Source organism: Rhincodon typus, chromosome 12 (genome assembly GCF_021869965.1).
Source record: "Rhincodon typus isolate 14 chromosome 12, sRhiTyp1.1, whole genome shotgun sequence".
Classification (NCBI taxonomy): domain Eukaryota; kingdom Metazoa; phylum Chordata; class Chondrichthyes; order Orectolobiformes; family Rhincodontidae; genus Rhincodon; species Rhincodon typus.
This window is the reverse complement of record NC_063343.1, coordinates 30,371,043-30,392,540: the sequence shown is the minus strand read 5'-3', so window position 1 is coordinate 30,392,540 and position 21,498 is coordinate 30,371,043. Positions and strand designations below refer to the sequence as shown.

At 38.3% G+C, this 21,498-nt stretch overlaps 1 protein-coding gene across 2 annotated transcripts in view; it reads left to right on the top strand.

Moving 5' to 3' along the window:
* The window catches only part of sncb (synuclein, beta), a 61,836-nt gene extending 41,728 nt beyond the window's left edge, over positions 1-20,108 (top strand). For both annotated transcript variants that reach the window (XM_048603710.1, XM_048603711.1), the window contains exon 6: positions 19,552-20,108. In XM_048603710.1, the coding sequence (XP_048459667.1) occupies positions 19,552-19,584 (33 nt within the window). In that variant the 3' untranslated portion in view covers positions 19,585-20,108. The remainder of the gene's footprint in view (positions 1-19,551) is intronic.
* The last annotated feature ends 1,390 nt before the right edge of the window (positions 20,109-21,498 follow it).

The window sequence follows — 21,498 nt, the reverse complement described above, 5'->3', positions numbered from 1 at the left end:
CCATCATCTGCAGTTCCTACTATCTCTTATTATCTACAGTGGCTGTTTTCCTGATAAGGAAACCAGGTCAGCCAGCCTGCAGTTTCTGGGCAGTGGAGTTTCCATCTGACCCAGTCTGAGGGCAGTTAGAGGCACAAATGAGGGGCATGGGGGTGGTTGCAGAACAGACCCCACTCCCCTTTTCTCTGACACCCTGTTTGCCCATCAGTGATAAGGCTCCTCAAAGGCTAAGAACTCCACTGAGCAGCTCCAATAAGACTGAATGGAGGTTTATCTGGGCGAGTTTCTCACATGTGGATTATTAACCATTAAAGCTGCTCATTCCATACCTTATGCAAAGAGCATGAAATCCAGCCCCTCACTGTTTATTGAAAAATCACTATTTAGTTTCAAAGATTGTCAATTTGCACAACAGCAAGCTTCCATAAAAGCAATGAAATTAATCACGAGGTCATCAATTTTTTCAGTGATGTTTGTAGAGGGATAAACGTTGGCCAGGACTCTGGGAGAATACATCTGCTCCTTTGAATAGTACTAGTGGATCCTTTGCATCAATCCGAGTGGACAGTTAGGGCCAAAATTTAATATCTTATTCCAAAGACAGTACTCCTTCAGCAAATGAAAGCAAAATTCTGAAGATGCTCAAGATCTGAAATAAAAACTGAAAGTGCTGGAGAAACTCAGCAGGTGGAGAGAGAAAAAAAAAGAGTTAACATTTTGAGTTTGAAGTGCTTTTTCTTTGGAGCTGAATAGGACTGGAAAATTTTTTTTATGCTTTTGACAGAGGGGAAGAGGAACAACTGAAACAGATAGAGTCATAGAGTAATACACCATGGAAACAGACCCTTTGATCCAACCAGCCCATGCCGAACATAGTCCAAAACTAAACTAGTCCCACCTGCCTGCTCCTGGACCCATACCCTTCCAAACCTTTCCTATTCATTTATCCATCCAAATGTCTTTTAAATGTTGTAATTGTACCCGCATCCACCACTTCATCAAGAAGTTCATTCCACACGCAAAATACCCTCTGTGTAAAAAAATTGCCTCATGTCTTTTTTAAATCTCTCTCCTCTCACCTTAAAAATGTGCCCCCTATTCTTAAAATTCTCCATCTTAGGGAAAAGACAACTACAATCAACTCTATCTATACCCCTCATTATTTTATAAACTTCTATCAGGTCGGGTTCTCAGAGCAAAGGGCATAGGGTGTGCTAATGGTCATAAAGTGCCAACACGATGACTTGGCAGGAAGTTTGAACTTCTGATAAGCAATTCCCCTTACTCCATGACCATCTGAAAAAGTCTCTGCCTCTGAGTTGAGTCATGGACTTTGGCCAGCTCTGATTTACTTAACTGGATAGATATCCAGGAAATGTTAGACAGATTAAAACCATGTCCACCTCCTGTGTAATAATACATTTGATCCATTCCCAATGAGTACCACCTCAAACCTTCCCCCGATCCTCTAACTCCACTCCCTGATATGATCTCACAAACTAACTCTACTCCCTAATCCCTCTGACTTTCCTTAAACATCACTATCCATCTTCCTTCTCCTCCCTACCCCTGGACTACCTTCTTTCTTGATAAGGATGTGCCCCCTGACACACTGAATACTCCTTATCCAATCTAATCTGATCTAACCCAACTAGCCCATGACCTACCTACCTCACAAACCTGTCAAGATATCATTCTACCCATCTTTCACCCTACCCGTTAACTCATTAACCTCACCCAATCTTGTCCTTAACACTTAACTTTCTCTCCATAGCTTTTCAAAGAAGTTTTTAGAGAGTAAAACTCTTTACTCACCACAATATGGTAACTAGTGCCATAAAAAGGGTTTGAGGCTTCTGTAAAGAATCTCTGTGTGGCTCCCTGAGTGAGGTGAATTTAAGATAATCCTCCATGGGAAGGTAATTGTGAAAATAGGGAGAAGGTTAATAAGTTTTGTTTTGTCCGATCAGGGTTACAAATTGGGGTTTTAACCCAGATCAGAAGATTTCATTCATACAGTCATTGAGTCATACAGCATAGAAGCAGGTTCTTCGGCCCACCATGTCTATGCTGACCAACAAATTCTAAACTGCACTACTCCCATTTACCTGCACTTGGTCCGTAGCCTCCTATGGCCTGGGTGAATATATATATAAATTTCTAACAGCATTGACTTCAAAACAGAATAAACAACCTTCAGCCTGACATTATTGTGCTCCCAATATATTTGGAAAGGTCTGATGATAGTTAATTATTATTTGATAGTTGTGTAAAACTTAACTTTATAGCCTAACATTGTAACTGACAGAATTCACAAACAGAATATAGGCATCTCCCAAAAAGGGGAGAGATAAAGAATAAGGCAGTGTGTATGCTTCATAACAGTACACCTAAATGTATTCACTATAAATTATTCCATGAATGAGTACCTGCTGTAAAAAGAGACTTTCTTGCCTTACAGCAGCTGTTGGGAAATAATGAAAGGAAGTGGACAAATCCAGTGCTCCATGTGGGGACAAATGACATAGGAAGAAACAGGAATGAGTATGAGATGTAAGGCTTGAAAATTGAAAAAAGCAGAATCTCCAAGGCAGTAATCTCTAGATCACTGCCTCAGTCTTTTGAAAATTAGCATGAGAACAGACAGGTCAGGAAAACTAATATGTCAAAAGGGGCTGGTGTGGGAAAGAGGGTTTCCCGTTCATGGGATATTGGTACCTGTTTTATAACAAGAAGGAGCTATATTGCTGGCATGGGTCCATAAGAACCAGGCTAGAACCCATGTACTGAAGGTACAGGTGAATAGGGAAGTAGGAAAACCTTTAAACTGATAAGTGAGAGGGCGTGGCTAGTGAGAGCTACCCAGATCTGGTTCAGGTAAGAGATACCTTCAGTTTGTATGGATAGAGTCAAACTCTTATGTTTGTTTATTTCCTTGATATGCTAGTGTACAAAATTGAAATGTATTTGTGACTATGCATACATACAAAGATCTGTTTCACGATTAAAGTTTATTTTTGAAATAAAAAAAGCTCAAATGCAAACTGAAAAATGCAGCAGAATATAGAATATAAAGAATAAAGTTAGAGAGGATGTTAATGACAAAGAAATAAGTAGATTTATGAAACAGGACTCCAAAAAGATGGTTAAACATAAAGGGAGAGGATATAAAATATATTTAAATGCCTGTACAACAATGCATATTGTCTGGAATCAAACAGGGTGCTGGAAGCAATCACATTGGGAAGAAACAGACATAGTAAGAATTACATGGACATATCTATAGGAAAATTATAGCTGGGAATTAAACATTGCAAGATAGAACATATTTAGAAAAAAATAGGGAAAATGGGGAGGTGGAATATCTGTACTTTTTCAATATAGCATAATGACAGGGGAGAAAAGAGATACAACTATCAGCAAGATAAAAGTGGAGTTCATATAGAGTGTGATAAAAGATAATAAAGGATTCATTGCATAATTAAGTGTAGTCCACAGATCACTGAATAGTGAAAGGAACCTGGAGAAGCAAATATGCAGACAAAGTAGGCAATTGAGTTAAAAACACAGAACAGTAACCGAGGTGGGAGGGCGTAGAAGATTTCACCTGCCCTGATATTAATTGTCAAAAGGAGATAAGGGTATGGAGTTCCTTAGATATTTGTAGAATTCTTTACTAAACCAATAAAAAGACCAACAAAGAAAGATTTGCTATTGGATCAAGGAATGGGGAATGAACCAGATAACGTAAGAGAAGTAAAAATATGGGACCACGTTGGTAATAGTAACCATAATATTTAAGCTAATAAGAGAAAGACAGATATGTGAGAAAAACTAAATAAATAGACGGGGGAATAATTGATTTTGAGGGGCTAGGAATAGAACTTGAGAAAAGAAAATAGGCATCCACATTGGTAATCTACATCACTGTTTGCCAATGTGAAAAAAGCAGTGTTCAATAGAGTGCAGGGACAATAGATTCTGCTAAAATGAAGGAGCAAATTGGACACTAAAGTGATTTCATGAATATCTAAAGTCATAAAGAAGCATTTGAAGGTGAGGGAAGAGAGATATATTCGGAGAGTTAGAAGCAAAGGAGAGAATAATAAGAAAGAAAATGAAGAGATTAGAAGAGCAGTTTTTTTTTATAAAATGCAAGGGGAAACTATTAAATTATCAAGGAACATAAAAAAATGGTAGAGTATTTTTCAATCACAACAATAAAAAGGAAGATTTTAATTCAAACAGCACTATTAAGAGATTGATGGGATAATATCACAGAGGACAATAGAGAGATGGTAGAAGTATTAAATAAATGTTTTGCTGCAGTTTCAACAGGAGATATAACTAGTCAACCTAACATTGTATGCTAAGGTGTGAATGGAGACAAGTGAATTTAAAATATTAAAGGGGATGTATTGAGTAAAGCTCAAGTCTAGACAGATTGCAGCCACATTTTTAAAAAAGAATTTGGGGAAGAGATAACAGATTAGAAATAGATGTAGTACCAGAAAACTGACCAATACATACCGTGGTTGCAATATTTAAGAAAGGGGACATTAGAAGGATAGTTACCTTAACATGAATAGAAAGACAAAACTGGAATGCCTACTAAAGAAAAGAACACCTAGAAATTTGTAATATGAAAACAAAACAGTCTGCTTGGATTTTTAAAAAAATTGAAAATCTTCCTTGATCAAACTATTGCATTTTTTCAGGAGGTAACAGAGTAGATAATAATCATGTGAGTGACTTAATTTTTCTTCGCTTTCAATTAAGTGTCCCATCATAGTCTAACAAATAAGATCAAAGAATGTGGAATCAGGCAACTAATGGCAGACTAGATTGCTCGTTGTCTTCAAGGCAGCAAGCAGACAAAGGAATAAAGAATAGTTTTTTTCAGAGTGACAGAAGATGAGAAGTGGTGTTCAACAAGGATCAATGGTGGAATCACTGCTGTTCATAATCTTTATGAATAACTTAGACTTTTGAATCGAAGATACAATTTCCACATTAGCAGATGACATAAAATTGAGGGTATAGCCAAAGTTGAGGAAGTCTGCAACAATTTACAAGAGAACATTAATAACCTTGCTGAATGAACAAACAAATTGGCAAATGAAGTTCAACACAAATTAATGTAAGGTAGTGGATTTTGGTCGAAGAAGAAGGAAGCGTACTCCCAGAATGTATATAGAGAGAATGTTTCATCTTGTGAGGAAGAGCATAACTACAGGCCATCAATATAAGATAGTCATCAAGAATCCAATAATGGAGGGAATTCAGAAGAATTTTTTTTTTGCTGAAAGAGTGATAAAAATGTTGAACTAATTACCACAGTGAATAGTTGAACTGAATAGTACAGATGCCTTTGAGCAGAAACTAGACAAGCACATGAGAAGAGATGGTAAAGATGTAGATTTCTTTTTATTTATTCATAGGATGTGTCATTGGCCTAACCAGCATTTACTTCCCATCCATAGTTGCCCTTAAGAAAGGAGTGGTGAGCTAACGTCTTGAACTGCTGCAGTCCATTTGATGTACGTACCCCCACAACGCTGTTGGTGAAGGAGTTCTCGTCCTCTGATTCTCCCAATCTGTTGCACTGGTATACTCTATTAATATAATACTGTCCAGCCTTTAATTATTTTACAGACCTCTTTCAAGCCTCTCAGTCTAAACTCCTGCAGAATAACCTGACTGAAGTCTGTGAGCCTACCTGAATAGCTGAGTTTCTTTCAGTTAGGTGACATTCTTGTAACTCTCCAAGGCCATTGTATCATCACCCAAGTGGGGGGCCCTTAAACTGGGTACATTACTCCAGATACTGATTGACTAGTCAACTATATGAATGTCAAAATGGCGACCTTTGATTTATACTCTATTATAACCCAATACTTTTTGTATCATCCATAGTTTCTCTACATTCATCTTGGACACAAATAAGCCTAAATCTTCTTCTCTCCTGTTTTCTCATTATTGTACCCATAAATGAGTATCCTATGTTAGCCACACCACCTTTCATGATGCTACTTTTATTTAAATTAATGCTATTTGCCAATGTTTGGTCCACTTCACTAGTACATCGAAATCTTTTCAGATTTGATCGCACTCCTCTAGCATCTTAACTCTTGCACAGATTTTGGTGCCATCTGCAAACTCACTCACTACACTCTGATGTCTAGTTCATTAAGCAAAGGTCATGAAGAGGCGCAGGCCGAGGACTGATACCTAGGTAAAACCACTAGTAACATATCTCCAATATGAATTAAATCCATTTATGGTAATATCTTGACCGCAAAATTGTCCATCTGTGTGTGAGAGTCGGGGCTAGAATTAAAGAAGATCAAGTTTAAGTCATAGACATTAGTTAGATTACCTTGTGGTTTACCTTTGCTTTGCTAAAGGGACTATTATTAATAAACTATTAAATGTTTTGTTTACTTTAGAAATCTGGTGTCCAGTTTTGATTTTTCACAAAATCTGGTCCTGGTTATTTAAAAAAAAACTTTGTTTAGGAACCATTGGGGTCAATTTTGAGAGTCATCGAGTATTTTAATTTTACTGTTTTGTGAATAGAGGAATAGGGAGATTGATTTGATTCAGCAGCCTGTCTCTGTGTCATAATATCATCTACATGCTCCTCGTTGGATTTATCATCCAAAAGTACAGTGATTTTCACGTGCACACTGAAGACACGCAGATCTACCTCACCTTTCTCTCAACCCGTCCACTTGCTAAATTATAAGACTTTTTATCCAATATCTCGTACCAGTTGAGCAGAAATTTGCTCAAGTTAAATATTGGGGATGACTGAAGCCATTGTTTTCAGTTCCTGCTCCAAACTCGATTTCCAAACTGCCAACTTCACCTCTTTCTCTTGCAACCTGTCTGAGATTGAGTCAGTCCATCTCAGCTTGGTGTCACATTTAATCCTGATATGAACTTCTAACTTCATATTTCTGAACCAAATGTAATACTGTTTAAATCCACCTCAGTGTTATCACTCACCTATTATTGAAACTCTTACCCAGTCATCATTACCTTTAGATTTGACAGCTCCAAAGCATGCCTGGTTGGTCTCCCATATTCTACCTTGAGTAAATGAAGCTCATCCAAACCTCTGCTGCAAGTGTTAAAACGTACAGCAAGTCCCATTCCTCTATTATATCTGCGCCTAATCTGCATTGGCTCTTGGTCAAGCAATGTCTTGATTTTAAATATCCCATCCTTGCATGGCTCTGTCTCTGTCTCTGTAATCTCCTCCAACTTCACTACCATTGAAGGTATTTGCATGACTCTAATTCTGACCTTTCGTGCATTCTCAATCAAAATTGCTCCAATATTGATGGTCACACTTTCAGTTGCCTGGATGCTAAGCTCTGGATTTTCCTTCCTACACCTCTCCACTTTGCTTTCCTCCCTTAAGACACTTCCGTTTACCTAATCTTATATCATCTTAATTTGGTCAGTGTCATATTTTGTTTGATAATATTACTGCAAAATACCTGGGGGGTGCAATTTTATTATATTACACATGCTTGATAAATATAAGTTGTTGATTATCAACCTTATTCCGAGTGATTTATACTGACTGCCTAATCTTTCAAACAATCAAAGGGAAAAGACTACAGATAAATAAATTCCACCAAATACTTGCATGGCATGGGTGAATGCAAGAGTAATTTAGAACCGCAAGCAGTCTATTAAGTGATTGATAGCATTCATGAAGTTGTCATATCACATTATGATCTATCGTATATTATACATTTATTCATAAATGCAACTCTGCTAAACAACTATAATAACTAGATTTGAAGCCATCTGATCACATATCCACAGCCAAATAACCAAAATAATCAGCATGATTTATTAAAAGCATTTTTACAGATGTATAAAACTTTCCTGTAGGGTGTGTAGTTTTTTTTGTCAGGTAGTGATCACCTAGATTGTGATATTTACATGTTGTATGTTATAACTCTTAAGTTTACATTTTTAAATCACAACAAGAGTGAAATGACAGAAAAGAAACATTAATTAGACACAAAATAGTATTTTGTTCCAAATCATCTTGAGAGGACTGCTGTAGTGGACACTTCTTTCTCTTACTGGATATCACATTTGAGAAACATGCGTAATTTTAATTTTGTCATTAAACACATTGGTAGTTCTTGTCTTAATCCAAGCATAAAATATTGCAGTTAGTACGGAAGAATATAACAGGTCGATGGATTAGTAACAATTTTCAGAGAATTAATTAGTTTCAGGATTAATTTATCTAACATCCAAATGCTTTAAACTGTTATTGGATGGAGTGTGGTAGCATTTCATTTTCTAGCATTTCCAGTGTCAGCATAATATGCACATGAAGTGAATATGCTATTCGTAATTGAAATAGTAATCTACAATTTGAAACTGATGGAAATGGAACTAGAACATAATTTTTCTCTAAAATAGGCTTTGTTATTTTAAACATAGAGAGTATACTGAGTTGAATACTATGATCACAGTTAGAACTGGAATAATATGCAAGGAAACAAACATCTGCAACAGTCCTTCCTATCCTTCAAACCAACACAATTACATATTCCAGCATTAAATGCCATGGCTATTAAACAAGTGTTGACAGCCAATAATCTTCTTTCTGTATGTCATCCACTTTGTATTCCCTGACATATTTTCAAGTATCAATAATGATGGTGTACATGTTCTTAAAATTACAGTGTGCACCATGTTTTTCAGTTCTGTGGAGATTAATGCTATTCCAATTGAAGACACCGGATAAAATAAATACTATAAGAAGTGCAGCCCTTCCACTAGCAAATTTTAGCTGACCTACTTTCAAAAACACTGAATTGAATGAATATATTTTAGTAAAATGCTGTTCAGAGCTTGTTATGCAAATGGTGGAAAGTCACAGTTCAAGATGAAGCTGCTGTTCGATTTTAGGGAAGTTACCTGCTTATTAAAACTGCTTATTACTTGCTTCTGTTGTAACAATGATTTGAGGAAATGGAAATGCTGTGACATATTCTGGATGTTTAAAAACACACTGACTAACAAGGAACACAATGAAATGTGTCTCATTTTCATGGTTATATTAATTGGAGATTTGTGTTTATTACTTAAGCAGAATACGAAAAATTGTCCCAATCCTTCCCCACTCCACATGTATTTAATTTAGTGACTATGTATAGTTCCTACTTCGTTACCAGAATTTAAGTCTGGTAACTGGTAACCAACCCGATTACTGTTAATTTTTGAAACTTAATACAAAAAGAAATTCAGAATTTTTGCTAACTCTAAAGAATCAGTGAATACTATGAGCTGATAAGAAAGCAAAAGAAAAAGCATTTGTTTTGATCATTCATGGGATGATGGCATCACTGGCTATGCCAGCATTTATTGCCTATTCCAAATAGGCTGCAGGGCAGTTAAGAGTCAACCACATTGCTGCAGATCTGGAGTCACATGTAGGGCAGACCAGGTAAAGACAGCGGATTCCTTCCCTAAAGGATGATATTGAACCAGGTGGGTTTTTTCAACAGTGGGTTTGTAGTCATCATTTGACACTTAATCCCAGATTTTTATTGAATTCAAATTCCATCATCTGCTGTGGCGGGAGTCGAACCCAGGTCCCCAGAACACTACCTGGGTCTCCGAATTAACAGTCCAGCCATAACACCAAAAGGCTGTCACCTGGCATATTTGCACACACGGACATGTTGCCAAAGTTGGGTGGCTTGATAGAGTTGTAAATCTGACACAACAATTACATGATCGAACAGTGGCCAGAGACACTGTAGTGACTATGCTGACCACTTTGACATAACAAGAGGTGTAAAGCAAGAGTACATCATGGACCCCATGTTCTCCTGTATATTCTTTGCAGCCATGTTTTCTGAAGTATGTTCTGAAGCCACACTCCTGTGTGCCTGTCAGGCATAGACTATCTGTTCCAGAAATAAAAAGCTATTGGACAGATTCCATGGGATGCATTCAGAGCATCCTGTTTATTGAATAGTAGGATAAAGTGTCTAACACTAAAATTCTTCAAAGATCCAAAATCTGGAACTGAAGCAGTCATCGTCAGAGGCCAGCTCAGATGGGATGGACATACAGTATGACTGATGACAAAATCCCTAGTGTGATCATGAATTCGCAAATTAAACTTGGACACTACCTACAAGGTAGACCAAGATTAAGTTTCAAAGACTTCCTGGGAGTGAACTTCAGGAAGTATTCCACAGATTGGGAGAAAATGCATAAGAAAGAAACTACCTGTGGAGTAATCTCACACAGTGTTATTGCACTCTTCAAACTGCAAAAAATAAAGACAACTATGAATAGAGGCCAGCTAGAAAGAGCAGGCAATCCCAACCGAATCAGACACTTCATCCTTGCACACACTGTGGAAACCGAGTCTGCAGTCAGGCTCCACAGTCACCCAAGAAGGAAGAGCCACTAAAAATGGCTGATTGCTCCTTCAGGGATGTTAGAATGCACAACAGATGACTCAATGCATGTCAGAAATGGCCATCTTTAATAACAAAGGAAAACCAACATGATGTGTTCTTGCATGTGTACATCAAGTCATACTCCTAAGGGCATAAGGAAAGTCAAAAATAATGAAAGGAAATTTATCCCATTGAAACGATTCCTTCAATGACCCAACCTCTCCTAATATAGCATCCAGTTGCATCCTGAGCTCTGAGAATATTCCTCTCTCTCTCCTCAGCACATTCTAAACTTCCCAATCTGAACATATCATAGAACCATCCCTACCCCCTCCACCAACCTTTCCCCATCCCAGATCCCACTGGCAGGCTACTACAGTTTACCAGAAATTTCTGCTCAAGGCAAAAGTAAGTTGAAAATTAAAAAACACAAAAATAAAGTTAGACAATCTCAAACTTTATATCTCTTCAAAGATTAAATCGGCAATGGTAAATTGCTGAAATTAACAAGAAAGTAATAGCTTCAAAATGGATTTGGTAGACATAATAGTCCATTAACCCTGCTACTGTGTAGAGTCATAGTTTCCTACAGCACAGAGATAGGCCCTTTGGCCCACACTGGTCCATGCTGACCAAAATGTCCATTCACGCTAACCCCATTTCCCTGCACTTGGCCCATAGCCTTCGAAACCTTTCCTATCCATGTATTTCCTTTTGTATCCATATATTTGTCATGTGTCTGCGATAATTGTTTAAGTTTAGAATTTGGGGCCCTTTAGCATCATGGAACCCTGTTGTTACTGTAAGGCTAATCTGATTAGAGCATACAGTGTACACTCTCAGCCAATTGACGACACAGCAGAACCCCAGAAATCTAAGTTTTTTTTTATGTGTGGATCCACTCATAACATAACACAGGCTCCGCACCACACCTTCCCACACCCAAACTAATCTTTGCTATCAATTAGTTGGTTTCAAGGTTGCCTGATATTGCCCTGGCCTGAATCCAACAAGTTGTTTCCTAATTCTATTTTATTGAGGCCACAAAATGGCTTTGGCCTATTTCCAGCTGAAATGTGAAAAAGGCCAGCATGTTCCACCAGTTATTCACACAAAAGTACGATTGCCACTGAGAATAATACTAGAAAATAAATAAATATACAAAATTGGTGGATAGGCAAAGACCACCAGATCCATCAAGTTTACCACTCATCAGAATGCATGGATAGAGTGAATAGTCAAAGTCTTTTCCGCAGGGTTGGGGAATCCAAAACAAGAGTGCATAGGTTTAAGGTGAGAGGGGAAAGATTTAAAAGGGACCTAAGGGGCAACTTTTTTTATGCAGAGGGTGGTGCGTGTATGGAATGAGCTGCCGGGGAAGTGGTGGAGGCTCATACAATTACAGCATTTAAAAGGCATCTGAATGGGTATATGAATAGGAAGGGTTTAGAGGGATATGGGCCAAATGCTGGCAAATGGGACTGGATTAATTTAGGATATCTGGTTGGTGTAGACAAGTTGGACAAAAGAGTCTGTTTCCGTACTGTACAACTCTATGACACTATGACTCTATGACTAGATCATCTTAAATAGGTACTGTCTTCTTCACTCACAGCTATGATGAGAGAGTTAGAAGAGGCTCAACTCAGCTTATCTGTCAATTTGCTGACTCAAAGAATATAATGATGCATTGGTATTATAATGAGGATGAAACATTACATTTTAAAATTAGCAAATAACTAAAGAATTAATTTATTACTTTGGAGAAGAAATTTTGCATAGTGAATGATTGCATGTGGTAGTCTCTGACACATCTTGTCACAGGGTTGAATAAAAATACTGACACATCTGTAAGGTTGACTGACTCGAAAGAACAAAATGCAAAGGAAACAGACATAAAAAGTCATGATTAAGAGGATTGATTGTAATAAACAAAGAAAGATATTAATTGATCTGTAATGAACATAAAATCTATGAATGTTTGGTTAGAAAGCTACATGATGGATCATTAGGCATTGGCTAAGTTTTTTTATTTGAGATTTCAAGACATTGACATTTTCCTTTAACTCTGTTTCTCTTCACTATTTCTGATGATATCTAAATAGTTCAGATTTAACCAATTAATCACACCACAAAATAATCATTTACTGGTTCTAAAATCATAGTTCCTAATGCATAGCCACCCAATTCATGAAACTCAGAACGACTGAGCTTTTGTCAATTTTCTTAACTTGCCCACAATCCCTTGAATGTTAAAATTGCTATCATCCTAAACAAAGTCAAAAATGAAATCCACTCAGTTACTGTGGTGCATTATCACTTGTCTCTTCAGCTTTTAATATGGTTGATGCATCTTGCAAATTCTTTCTCCTATTGTCCAAATTAATGAGATTGCAATTACATACTTTTATGTTCCCAATCACAATGAAAGCATTTCAAGAAATGCCTACATTTCCTAACTAGATTGATATCTCTTTCACCCACCCAGTCCAACAATCTATCCTTGACACTTGACTCTTTATCTATATCATCCAAAGATGTATATTACTCTACCTCTGTACCACCTTTCCCAAGTTCTTTACTGTCCCTTTTGTCAGAGTACCATGATTTTCCACAGCTTAACATTTGGGGTACTAAAGCAATAAAAGCCCCTTACTCATGCACTTATAACCTCAAATTCTTTCTTGGCCAACGTGTCATCTTTCAGTTCATTCATAATGCGCTACACAATGTCCTGTTCGAACTCTGTTCACCTTACCCCATGTTATATATTTCCTTCCAAGAAGCCCTCCAAGTCTCCAACATTTTCTTTCCTTTAATTCCACATATTTGATTAATCTATTGGCCTTCTTTCACTTGTTTAATTATATATTTGCAAAGTATCTTGGTTTTATTATACATTTTAGGTATAATACATGTATAAGTTGTTGCAGTTACGCAGAGAATTCCATTGCTTTCACTTTCCTTTCTCTGCACTGGCATTCGGTGAAGTCCTATGGTAACAATGTTCATTCTGTGTGAAGAAAAGTTTGTGGCGTCAGTGACAGTGTCAGTAGCAGTGGTGCACCTACTTCCTGATCTTGCTGGTATTTTATGGCAGAAATTCACCAAGACTCCTTTGACAATGCCTTCCAAAGTCACAACATCTGAGAACTAGTAGGATAAAAGCAGCAGATACATGGAAACACCACTACCTGTAACTTCCCCTCTAATCCACTCACTGTCCTGACTTGGAAATATATCACTGTTCCTTCAGTATCACTGGATCAAAATCCTGGAACGCCCTCCCTAATGAGCTTGTGGGACTACCTACACCAACTGAATGAACTGCATTGTTTCAAGAAGTCAACTCACCTTCTCAAGGGTTACTAGGAATGGGTAATAAATGTTGGCCTGGCCAGTGACACCCACATCACTTTCATGATTTTTTTTTTAAAATCAGGATGGGATATTGCCTTGAGCAGAGATGGATGATTAACTGTGGTGGTCAGCCAGTGGGATCTTGGAGTTAGGGAAATCAGGGAGGGGTGGTATGGTCTTTCCTTTATAGTTGATCATGACCCATGGAGACAGTGGTTGACCCTTCACACACCTAACTCTAATGCCCCCCCTTGGAGGTTCATGCCACTGATTACCAAGGGCCTGCCTGCCTGCCTGGTCCTAGCACCATGAGAAAACCTTCTGTGCCTTGAAGGGTCCCTCAGCATGGAATTGCACTGTTCTTCCACAATTTTCACTACTTAGCCTACCAAGCTGCTGGCCTCTAATTTAATCAACACATCTGAAAGGCAGGTTGCCATCCTAATTTGGACAATGGTTCTTGTGGCAATCTCATAATCAGCCAATACAGCAAAATCTCTCCAAGGGTCCTACAATCTGTCCACATGGGTTTATTTCTGGTCCTTGTAGCAAGACAGCCTGGTTTTACATAAATCCAAGCCAAAAGTTTTCTTTAATGAAGGTAATGTTTTGTGTGTGCTACAAAGTTAGTTCAGCCACATTGCTTCATTACTACTTCGCATTCAGCATTAAGAAATGCCAGAACTAAAGTCATGTCATATCTGAAATGTATACTTAGTAATACAGTGGCATTTAAAACTAGGACAAAACTTGTTATAACAAAACATCTAGGCAAGTGTTAGGGATAATGCAGTGACAAGGACATCAACTCATGTCTGGGAAGTTAAATTCAGTGCTGTAGCATTAACTGATGTTGCTGAACTTTGGACCTCCATGTGTTTTTATTTGATTAGATTCTTATCAAAATTTATATATTGATGCCATTCAGTTTTCGGTGCACATCAGACAGTTTATTGATTTATAGGTAATATTTACTCATTTTTATTTTGAGTATGCTACAATGTTCACTCAATGATAGCGCAGTCCATGAGCCTTCCTACCTCAGACCTAATTGAGGCAGAGGTATGGCAAAGACGCAGCCCTTGGATCTGACTTCAGTGGTGTGTTCAGGTCATTCCTAGTCATGAGTGCCATAGTTTCTATTCTCAACAATGACAGGAGGATGAATGGAGCTGATAGAGAGAAAGATAAGCTGCTGAAGGAGGGAGGAGAGAGGGGAAAGAAAGGCACGCAACAGGAGGCCATAGTTTTTCAGGTTGGTAGGAGAAATTCTCCAACTTCCTTGACCATTGGTCTAGGAAGTAGAGTCTTAGAGAGTAAACTAATGTAGTTTGTTGCTTCTGTGCAACTATTTACAGTTTATAAAAACATGCTATACTACAAAGACCTGACCCACCCTTATCTTTGTCTCGCATGACTCCTACTTTACACTCTCACTGAGTCCTCATAATACTAAGACAGTGGGTTGTAGGGGCAAGTGTAAAAGCAAGATGTGCAATCGCAGACTGTCTGCTGTCTGTAAATCAGAGGAGCTTATGCAGTTGAGTTTGGTGTGAGAGGGACGATTACATAGGAGCATATTATCTATCTAATAGGCATTATCTCTGCTGCTGGCTTTGGTTCAGACATGACCACTTGAATGTTGCCACCAACCATCTTCTCCATCAGGATGAAGATATGTATCCCAGCTTGTCCCCTAAAGGTTATTCAGTGCAGGCTGCACCTGTACCAGGTCCATGCTCTGCAAGACTGTGGGAAGCGTGTCAGTGATCTCTATGTAATCCATTTGTGTATTTTGTGTGTTATGGTTCAATAGCTGACAGTGTGTGCGTATGTGTGTGTGCGCGTGCATGCACGCATTGAAAGGTGGGTGTGAGGTTCGCAGTAGTGCAAATGTACAGGGGTGAGGTGAAGCTATTAATGTGAGATATGAGTCGTGATTGATTGTTATTTGCTGGTGACACAGGATGATGATAAACTGAGCAGTGCTTACTGCTTCATTTGGTGGGAGTGGAGATGTATTCACGCATCTTATCAAGATCATTGAACTTTTTGCAGCACTACTTCCAGGTTCTTGGGGCTAAAATGCTGACTCGGATTGTGACAACTGCTCCCATTGCCTTCTCAGTATCAGTCTAGCTACCTTCCTGGTCCCTACTGAATAAAGGATCTATTTTCTTACATCCATTCTTGGCACCAAGATCTCAGGCTACACTGGAGTCTGCATTCTGCTCTGTTATTCCGTTTTCAATATGCTTCCAGTTTGAACACATCTCCCAAATCACTTGCAGTATCCATTACAGTTACATCTGTTACATCTGGCACAGGCTGGTCTTAAGTAACTCAGGCTATCTTAAGACAATGGAAGCCTCACATGAACTTGCAGTTCCCTCCCCTCATGCAGTCACTCAAGGGGCTGATTTTTTCTGAAATTGGCTAAATATCAATTTTGGTGGGTACCATGGAGGATTTGTCTCTGAGAGCTCTAGGGGGTTTGCTCAAGCCATTTTCTGCAACTTGCCTCATTACCTGTACACCATGGTGACCCACTCATCATATCTTCCCTCTCACCACTGCCTGCACCATTTATAAAGTCCATCCTTACATGAGGTCAAGCTCTGCCTGCCAGGGTTTGCCCTTCATTGTACATGTACTAGGTGGGGAACTGAAAAGAAAAGGTTCTCAGAGCACATAAGTGATATGCTGACACTTCATTGCAAACACAAGTGCATTCATGTACATATTGCTATTTAAGAATCAGTTACATAGACTTTGCGCCCTTAGCTTGATCCCATCTTAGAACCCTGTCCAAGGGAGTGCTACTTTTCCCCAAAGACAGCATAGCTTAACATCTTCTCATTGTTCGTTGTGGGAGCATCACATACTAAAAAGCAGTAATGGTTGAAGCATTCAATCTTATTTAGCAACAGTGAAAGCAAAGAGAAAGGCAAAAGTAAAAGTTGCATTTGCTGCTGGGAACTCGTCTTTTGAGCAGCAACAAATTTACAGTCAAGAAGTGGTCATTGCACCCAACTCACATCTATTGGGATGGGTGTCAATTGAGTTCTGTCTGGCTTGTTATGCCTGATGCTACACCGCTCAATGTCCTCAGTTTTGTCCTCTGACGACTGATGTTGCTCTCCGAGCTCTCCAATGTCCATCACATCCCCTCTTTGTCTGGTCTAGCTCTGCAGATCACAGTATGCAAAGACCGTCCAGATCAATCCACCCATCAGAACCTCATCTTCAACAGGCCTGTCATCAATTTCACCAAGGCCTTGGTCGAGGAAAGCGCTCAAATAAAACTTGACCTAAGTAAACGATTTGTGTAACAGAGTCATTAGTCAAGGTTGTAGAGGGTAGGCTCTGTCTCTGCCTAACCAGCTTTAAAAGGCATCCAGCCCTGGAAACAATGCAGAAAAATAAGCACTCTCAAGGTTAGAAGCAACATGGTGTCTCCCAAGGTACTTGGCACAGACTTCTAATCATTGGTTAATTATAAATTGATGGAATTGAATCCTTTTCTGTTTGTTTAGTCAGCTGTTGCAATACGACATTCTCAAAGAGTCGCAGTAAAATCTATAGCCATTGAACTTGGGGATGCCAGCTATGTTGGCAAAGCATACTGGCCAGGCTGCAGCACTGACCTTGTCACCATAAGATCATAAGACCATAAGAAATAGGAACAGGAGTAAGCCATTCAGCCCCTCAAGCCTGCTGTATTGTTCAATAGGATCATGGCTAATCTGACTCTCCTTCCATCCACTTCCCTACCATTTCCTCATAATCTCCTACTGATGAAGAATCTACCTCAGCCTTAAATGTACACAAGGACTCTGTCCCCACAATTCCATGCGGCAAGAATTACAAAGACTCTCAAACCTGTGCGAGAAGAAATTCTTCCTCATTTCAGTTAATTCTGAGATTATGCCCTGTGGTCCTAGACTCTCCCCTGTGTTCTCTTAGCATTTATGCTGTCAAGTCCCTTAAGAATCCTATATGTTTCAATGAGATCACCTCTCATTCTTCTAAACTCCAATGAGTATAGTCCCAATTTGTTCAACTTTTGTTCATGAGACAGTCCCTTCATACCGGGGTTCATCTAAGTGAACCCTCTTTTAACTGCTTGCAATCGAATGATATCTTCCCTTAAATCAGGGGATCAAAACTTCCCATAGTACTCCAGATGTGATCTCACCAGCACCTTGTACAGTTGCAGTAAGACCTCCCTACTCTTACACTCAAACTCTTTCGAAATAAGGGCCAACATTCCATTAGCTTTCCAAATTACCTGCTGCACCTGCGTGCCAGCTTTCTGTGTTTTGTGCACAAATTCCTCAAAGTCCTTCTGCATTGCAGCTTTCTGCAGTTTTTTCCATTTAAGTAATGAGATGAAATGGTGTGATCTAGCACAAATTATCTCAGTAATAGACTTAGTACATTTGTGGGTTGAGGATTATCTGATCCCTCACAGGTCTAAAGTGGATTTTTGGAAGCAGCCAGTTGCATAAAGGTTTTGTGCAGCTGTCACCTTGACCACCAGCAGGATAGGTGACCACCCACTCATTCAGGTCAAAGGTCCCACTCCAATAGTTGGCATGGTCAGATTTAGAAAACATTATTATGCTAATAAAAATAAAAGACATAAAATTAAAGTTGAAATCTGTCATTTACGTCTTTTACTTGTATTCATTGTTGTTGAATTTTTAAATTAACATTTTCCCCTTCTTAATCTAAATGAGGACAATTAATGGAATATTTGGTATCAACATATTGGTAAAGTTTGAGCTAATGTGAAGTTAAGGACCTTCCATCATTCCCCTACAATGTTTCTCAACTGCAGAATCACCAGAGAACACATCATGATTCGAAAACCTTCCAAATTATGTAGACCAGCTACATCTGTAGCCTGCTGCTGTCATCATTATTGTAGAATTGTGGAGGATCTTAGCCTTAGTACTTGTGTTAACTTCAAATGGTGTTGGCATAGCACAAAGATAGTAGGACCTGCCGATGCTGGGGAATCTGAGATAACAAGCTGTAGAGCTGGATGAACACAGCAGGCCAAGCAGCATCAGAGGGGCAGGAAAGCTGACATTTCAGGTCTGGACCCTTCTTCAGAAAAATACAGCTAGACGGCTGCATAGCGCAACTAGTTATTAAGTACCTTCAATCACCAGAGACTTTCATCCTAATAGCTTGACTTGATCTACAGAGTGAGATGTTTCCCAAACCTGTTCTGCCACTCTGCTTTTTTTTTGAGATAACTGCAAAACTCAATTAATTATTTTGAGAAATATATATTCCTTGGTAATTATTTTAAAATATACTCAACTTCAATAAGAATCAATTTGGAGTATTATATTTGGCTTATGCTTTTTTTTTTTAATTGGTGTACATTTTAGGTGACATTTAATTTTAAAGTGAACTGCCCTATTGCTTTTGTATGAATTCACTGTGCATTAAGTACACAACACATATCTGTATTTGTATCTCACTGACCTGGAGCATTGACTAAGGAAAATGTCAGTCAGCTGCTGAACAAATTCAAATAATTAAATTTAATTGTGAAATCATAATGAACCAAATCAGTGCAGGCATACACATACCATACGTGCTAAAAAGAAAGCTGGAAGTGATGAATTCTATTTTACGCTTGTGTGGAAAGAAAATGTGAATCAACCGTTCGTGAAATTTTGGAAACAAAGGTAATTTCTGTTTCTTTACATCTTAGGAGGAGTATCAAGAATATGAACCAGAGGCATGAAGCACAATGTGACCAACAAGATAATAAAAGAAATTCATATAAAATGATTAACGTAATTGTCTTCTATTGATCCAATGATTCTTTAACTTTTGTTATTTTGTTATACAGTATAAAAGAACCTTTTGTTAGTCATACTGGTGTTATACAATTTTATCTGCCATGGCTCATTACACTGACTCACTCCCACTGAAATGAGACCTTGACTTTGTAGAGATGGCATTGTTTTCAAACTGTTTCGATGTGTGATTTTATGTTTTGAAAAAGGACCAACGTTATTGCAAACTTCAGGTTTGAACTTCAAATTAAATAGCTGTCTAGCTGTATATTGCTTGTATGTGTTTCATATTGACTGACTTTTTATACATTGTATAACTTCAATGTTGTTGTAATCATCAAATGGGAGCTGAGTGAAATGTTTAATTGTCTGAATTGTGGCATAAAAAGTGTCCAAGTGAGCCCCAGATGAAGCAGCTTGAACAGGGCTGTGTCTGTGTTGAGAAGGATTACCTGTACATAAAGTGATAGAACCACACTGTATTAGTTTCTAGACATTTACAAGGAAACAAAGAAGCTGCTTTTGTTTACCTATCCAATCACATCTGAAATAGATGAATTGCTTAACATTTGCTGCAATGCTACTTATTAATAGTGGGAATTAATTGATCCCACAGATCAAATCTTAAACTAATGGTAATTTCCTAGTGCAAATTCCATATCTAATTAGTAAAACTAATTACTCATCTATCACCAATAAGATTTGGAGGGGGTGGTGTAGTGAGAACAGCCTTCAGAATTAAATGCCACAACAGGAGAATCAATGTGCTGAGGGAATGATCCTAATGATGGAATAGCCTTGGGTTCATTCCAGACTTTTCTTACACTCTTAACATAAACCAAGCTGTGAAATTTACTAAAATTATTATTGACTGATAAAAAAACAGTTTCTTTTTGTGTGTTAATTTATAGCCTCCACTGTAATTTCACTGACAAAAATGTGTGACCCTGCTGAAATTGTACTTGTTTGAAGTAAGGAGGTTTCAGTCAAATCGGTCTTCCAGGCTGATTATCGACCATCCATTTTATTTTCTGCCTCTACCTCAAATGCTTAGTACGGTTGAACGTCAATTTTGAACTGGTCCTGCTCACTTACCTTCATGTTCAGCAGGCCAGGCGTCTGTAAAGAATGTCTTGCTTTTGCTTACACAATATGGAAGCTATCACACAGTTGGCTTGGCATTCTAACATTTTATTAAGCTGTATAACCAAGGATTTCAAAAGAAAATTATTTCCTGCTATGCAGTAATCAGCATTACAACATTAATTATTATTACTATTTATGATTCATGCACTAGTACATTATCAATTAATGATTTGATATCAAACATCACTTGATTGATACCTGAGATGGAGGGTGTTATGTTATGACAAAAGTTTAGGCATGCCAAGCCTATATTTGTCGGAGTTTCAGAGAACCAGAGATGATCTTATTGAAGCATAAGAATCTGAGGGAATTTGACAGAATTATGTTGCATCCTCTGTGGAAGAGACTAGGGTTAGGAGACATAGTTTAAAAATTAGTGGTCTTGCATTTAAGACAAAGATAAGGAACAAAATAAATGAATTAACAGCATACATACAGGTTAATGGATGTGATCTTATAGCATTACAGTACAAGACATGGTTACAAGGAGATCAAGTTCGGAAGTAAATATTCAGGGTGTGTCACTTTTTGAGAGAACAGGCAGGAAGGAAAGGGTGGTGGGGCAGCTTATTAGTACAGATTGGAAGAAGTACCATAACAGGAAATGTGTTGGGATTGGAAAATGTAGAATCCAAATGGCTGGAGGTAAGAAAAACAAGGGAAGGAAATAGTGGTAGGAGTTATCTATGGGCCCTGTGGCAGTAGTTATACAG